This window comes from Corticium candelabrum, unplaced genomic scaffold (assembly GCF_963422355.1).
Source record: "Corticium candelabrum unplaced genomic scaffold, ooCorCand1.1 SCAFFOLD_94, whole genome shotgun sequence".
Classification (NCBI taxonomy): domain Eukaryota; kingdom Metazoa; phylum Porifera; class Homoscleromorpha; order Homosclerophorida; family Plakinidae; genus Corticium; species Corticium candelabrum.
In genome coordinates, this window is record NW_026912692.1 from 6,319 (window position 1) to 12,370 (window position 6,052).

The 6,052-nt window shown below is 41.0% G+C and overlaps 1 protein-coding gene across 1 annotated transcript; it reads left to right on the forward strand.

Annotated features, from left to right (window-relative positions):
- Positions 1-3,244: 3,244 nt before the first annotated feature.
- On the forward strand, positions 3,245-3,845 carry LOC134197933 (uncharacterized; the record flags this gene model as incomplete). Its single annotated transcript, XM_062667286.1, has 2 exons — positions 3,245-3,391; positions 3,465-3,845. Coding segments are annotated over exons 1-2 (526 nt in total), but the record flags the coding sequence as incomplete, so codon positions are not given.
- Positions 3,846-6,052: the final 2,207 nt, after the last annotated feature.

Sequence of the window (6,052 nt, forward strand, 5' to 3'; positions counted from 1 at the left end):
TCCTAGGTGGCTGCCTGGCAGTCCCACGTGACGTCGCGCTGTGTGTATGTGTCTAGGTATATATGTATGTAACAAAAAATACATGTATGTATATGTATGTATGTATACTAGAATTCCAAAGCAACTTCTATATGGGCAACTAGGAGAAGGGCAAAAACACCAAGGAGAACCGAAACTAGTTAAGGTGTAAGGACTCTCTAAAAAAATTCATCTGAAGTGCTGTGACATCAACCCTTCTAGGCTTGAGGCCCTGTGAAAGACAGAGCTTTGTGGCGACGCTGTTATCAAACGTCCACACACGAGTTTGAGCAAAAACGTGAACGCAAAATCTTAGTTATTACAAGAGGATACGGATGATCTCATGTTTCAAACTCTGTCGTTGCACGGAAGCATGCAAGTGAGAGTAGAGACACTGTTTTTACGTTTGAGCAGACGATTGAATAGCCTCGCACTTCCAGACCAGAGTGGACGCGAAGCACGAGAACTCTTAAAATTTTAGTCCTCACCGAGTCGGCACTAAAATGATTTCGGAAATAGCCTTCTAAGCCAATCAGCTCCTTATAGCCGGAATGTCGGTTGTAAATGCTGATTGGTTTAGCAGTAATTGGTTATGCTAAATGCACTAGCACTGATTGCGCACATATGAAACCCGCGTGGGTGGCTAAGTGCACGCCAGAGCCGCGATGAAGACTCTGGTGCACGCACACATCTTAGTTTAGTAACAACTGTCCCAATCTGCGATGTACTGTACAATCAAATCTTTGTAAGACGTTCTCTCTACTCACAGCCACATTTCTATTAGTATATAAAAGAGCTAAGCCACTTAGAATGCTCGATCTTTTCTGTTATCTACTAACTGATACATGTAGCAAAATTTTTGCAACACCACACCCATTTCATTTATCGAGGCAAGTGCCTCGGTTGCCTCATGCCTAGTTACGCCACTGAGTGATGAATGGACGCTGTCATCTAGCTTCAGGCTATGTTAATTTATTTATTTCATCCACGCCAGACGTTTCTCTCACCAAATGTACAGGGACTCTAGTCTAGGCCAAACATACGGGTTGATATAAATAAACACAAATGACACATGGATCAGGAGGCTGTAGAGGGTGAGAGGGAGCGAAGCAACTGGTGGGTGGGAGCTAGTACCCAGCCTGTTTACCACCCTTCAAGAAGGTAGTTGAAGAAGGTTGTTGCCAGAAGGAGATAAGACACATTTGTAGGAACGGTAGTGCCAGCTTCTACGGTCAGTGGAAGGAGAATTGGCCCCCTGTGTTACGTATACGTGTAATACAGACATACACACACACACACACACACACACACACACACACACACACACACACACACACACACACACACACACACACACACACACACACACACATGTAGTGCTCACGTGAGCTAGTTGCCTTCACGAGACTGCATGGTTGGGGGGGAAAAGGTATACATTTGCTCTGATCGATACATTTTACAAGTAGCACATCTAGAAAGAAAATAGCATGTATTGACATATTCGTAATCTTTGTGACAATTAATCGCATCCTACATGGTGCTCAGAAGACTCATACCTTTGGAAGCAAGGGTGTAAACACATTTTTATTTACTATAGTGTTGATTTATCGTAAGATTTACTATATATTACCAACTTTGTCATTAAATTGTATTTGGGGTTGTCTAATTACTATTTAAAATGTGATAGTTGCCTATGCTTAGGTGTTATAACGATACTTTATTGTATAAGACTGCTTTTCGGAATCCTGGAAGTAGTTGTTGGTAAGTTACACGTCGTACTCAAAATTTGTGTTTTGTCTGTTAAATTAGTTGCTTGCTAGCTAACCATATTTTTATGTGCAGCGCTAGTGCCAGTGATTCTTTTGTTGGGTGTATATTATTGGGTATATGGTTAAAGTGATTTACAACACTTGAAGAAATTTCAAATCAGGTATACACGAGGCTTATAACATTAGTTGCTCATTAACTGACATATCACAAGCCAGATGAATTAGCTGTGTTGGAATTTGTAAACATGTATAGTCTACATTTTTATATTCGATTGGTCGCTGATTATTTTCTTGACTGTCATGTTGTTATTTTACTATACTTACTCAGGTGCATGCAGTGCTCGAAATATTTATTTTTTTCTAGTTGATCAGACATGTCCATTCAAACAGTAGATTGTCTGGACAGCTGGTTGATTTGATTGGACATTATTGTGACAATCTGCCATGGTCATCCCAAACTTGTTTCTCCATAGGTTGTGATAGAAGCGCTAACATGCAATTTTAATTAATATTAGTGTTTTGAAGTTTTACATAATTAATTAAGTGTCATTTAGGTTTTGGTACTGTACTTTGAGCATCACACGGTATACTGATGTCAGATGTACTGTTCCATAGTTAATTAATTAATTAATCTCTTTCCCCAATTAATTAAGGTATTGGCTATTGATATGCAGAAAAATAAGTCTATAAAAATTATTAATGAAGGCGTTGATAATAACTTACGGACTGTTGATCTGAATGATGGAATGTTTCAGCAAACTTATTATCTATCTCTTCTTCTACGTACAGTTTATTGTCAGTTGAAGATTGAATCATGCACAGTCCATCGATCGTGTGGCTGTTTTCACTTCCACGTCCTCCTAGGCTCACGAGCACGCGAGACAAATCAAAACGCAAATCGCTAAAACTAGGAATCCTTTAGTCAAACTTTCAAAAATATTGAAAATCAGGACGGATGAAACAGAATGTCAAGAAGAAACTCGACCAATTAGCTATACGCGCCTTGTATATAGTGTACGCAGATTTGACTATACAATCACCGATAAAACTACAACTTCAACAGAACAACTCCTAGCGATACTGTAAGTACTCACCACCATGAAATTCTACTGTTTTTTGGCTATTACGCTCTGTCTTGACAGCAATCTACATTTATTATTTAGCAGTTTCGTGTTTCACGCCTGAAGTCTAGGCGACTCAGACTGGTGGACAGGTGAGTCTGTCGCTGTTATGTCACGTGACCGATATAAAAACGTTACGTAGCGTGACAGCTGCGGATAGAGGAAGTTGGAACTTCATTTTGTTCTGCCAGACTCAACCATTTACTTCGCCGCCACTTAGCTTGATACGTAATAAAATTGCTAACGTTTTAAGCCCATCTTTTAACTAATAGCCTAAGAAGGTGCACGCTCAAAAAGCTACAGCGCGACTGTCGCGTGGGACTGCGAGGTAGCTAACAATGGAGTTCAGAGATGTTGTCGCTCTTGCTGTCATTGTTATTGGCCTGTTATGGTTTAAGGACTCTTTACAAGAAGACACAGAAGTTAGTGCATGGCTGGAAGAGCGCGACAAATCTCATTTGGCTAGCACACTGTACAAAGAAGGTGACAACTGGAATATGATAACCGGAATATTTTCTAGTCTTGTATCATTACGTTGCCATTCGTACGTTTGTAGGTATCTATACGCTGCACGAATTAGCTCGAATAAATTTTCTGCAAACGAGTACGTTCGACCGACAAGAGAGGAACGAAATCAATGAAGTCTCCAAACTTGCTAAGCAGTGGCTGGAACTGATGGCTTGGCTAGAGCGACGGGGTCTGCTAGACGTGTCGCCTGTTTTGAAAGAGAATGGGGTTGCTTCGTTGGATGTCATGAGAGGTTGGTCTGAGGCACGATGGGATGTGATTAGGGAGTCTCAGAATTCTGTGACTGTCAAGTTGAAAGTGAAAAAACTTGGGGATATTTTGCGTTCTGAGGAACAAATTACCGTTTCTGATGCTGATGATGGTGGAGTTGTTTGGTCTCTCGTAAATGTTGTTTGGAGGATTGTGACAGGTAAATGTCTATCTGTTCTAGCGAGCTATTAATTAAGTGTCTTGCGGAAGTTATGATGATGAGGGTGTGAAGCAGATTGGGTACGCCCCGGATATTGTGTATGGTCTTTAATACCAAGTTTCCTAGGAAAGTAAGTACAGTAGAACCTCGTACAGGGCAAATTACAGTGGTTTTACTTCTCTTGGTTTTGCAATCCAAGGAAGGAAGTTATTCATTTTTGCACAAGAGGTTGGCAATTACAGCCCTGTGCCAAGCCCCGTTCGGATTAATGAATTGTTCTGGTCATCAAAAATGCCAAAACGCATAGCCTTGGAGGTTCAGACATTGCCTCGGACACCCAGACCACCAGCGCATTACGTATCTCTACACACATGTCATGTTTGTGGTAAAGGACACTGCTGCAATGACTACATGTACTTCTAAATAACGTGACAGTCAGGATTTAAAATAGTTAGATACGCGCATTTGCTGAAAACTAGATAACCACAACCCGGATCAGGCTGCCCAATAGGATCTAGGTATGCAAGGCAGGGCACCAAAGGTAATTCGAATTAGCGAGGTCCGGATTAAATTGTCTAACACAAATTCCTGATGTGTTAGGAAATCTGGTACAATACTCAATACCGTATTTCTTCAAATAGTGACCGCTTTTGAATAAAAGCCGCCCTTGTTTAGAAGCCGAAGCTGAAGAGACTTGTAGGCTGCACTAGTCTGCAAAGTTACTGGTCACGCACATATCACATGCTTCTGGTACTTCCGCATCAATCTCATCCTATTTCATGCACTCGTCTATAAATTATATTTTTATCAACACAACGTACACCAATATGTACCTGTAATAGTCGTGGCATTTACGGCTAACCTGCTGTAGTTGGCACCTTCAAAAAGTGTCCAATTATGTCAACAGAAAGAAATGTGACGTTCAAGTACCAACGAAGTGTGACTGTGTGAAGTAGAGACTTAAAAATAGAGGTCGCCCTCGAATACAAGCCGCCTTTGTTTAGAGGCCACAGTTTCATAATCTTGTTAAAAAATAGAGGCCACGGCCACTATTCGAAGAACTATGGTATATTAGAGAATTTGATATTTTTGGAAATTTAGTACATCAGCATCGTAGGTACCAAGAACTTCTGTCGAAGACTCAAGGCTCAGACCTGTAGTATTATATTTGGATGACTTCATGAGAAAGTACATGCAAACGCATTAAGCCTTATAATGCACTTGCATTTAAAATGTGTTCAATCAGCAACATAAAGATATTTATGAAAATACAATATTTTATCTTTCTACCCTGAGCACAATTTGAACATAACCAGCGTTTCTGTCTACATATCTAACAGCTTCATCTGGCAACAGCAGTTTGCATTTTTAACTACAACTCTTTGAGCATGCGCAAAGATATGAACTAGCAAACGGGTGATATCGTCCAGAAGCATGCAGCTAGTATACGTTTATGTTCCAGCCTAAGTTACCTTGCTTCTAAGTTTGATTGAAACAACTCTCTGATAGTCGAACTGGCAAGTTTCAGGTAGGTAGGCTAGATGCAGACTTGATTTCCTAGGCTGAACACACACACACACACACACACACACACACACACACACACACACACACACACACACACACACACACACACACACACACACACACACACACACACACACACACACACACACACACGTGTATGTGTACAGAATATTTGGTATGTTGCACTTGTTATTGTTAGGGTGCGTTCGAATACTAGTTCTAGAACTGGAATCGGCAGGGGGGAGAAAGTTCTATAGCGTTTGATTGGTAGTTCTGACAGAACAGTTCTAGCAGTTCTGCCTAGCGAGCAGGAATTGTTGGAACTGTCATGCCTTAAATGAAAAAATTCCTCGAGGCTGTCGAATTGAAATGGTGGGTACAGATGCTGAGGCCGTTGTGGACTTTCTTGTTGGTTCTAGAGAACACATGTTGGCGACCATCGGCTTGGCCAGCACCAGAAGAACCGACATTTGGAACTGATTGCAGTGACTTTCTTGGCGAGTAGCTCCAAAAAAACCGAAAGCAAAAGCACTGCTGATGTTTGAACAGACTACAACAAGTGGAGTAGAAGTGCCACTCTACTTCTTATTGACGCTTACCATGACATCAGAGTCTATTGTGTATCAACTTGCTGACAGTTCTAACCGTTTGTTTGCTAGCAAGATTTCCATCAGTTCTGG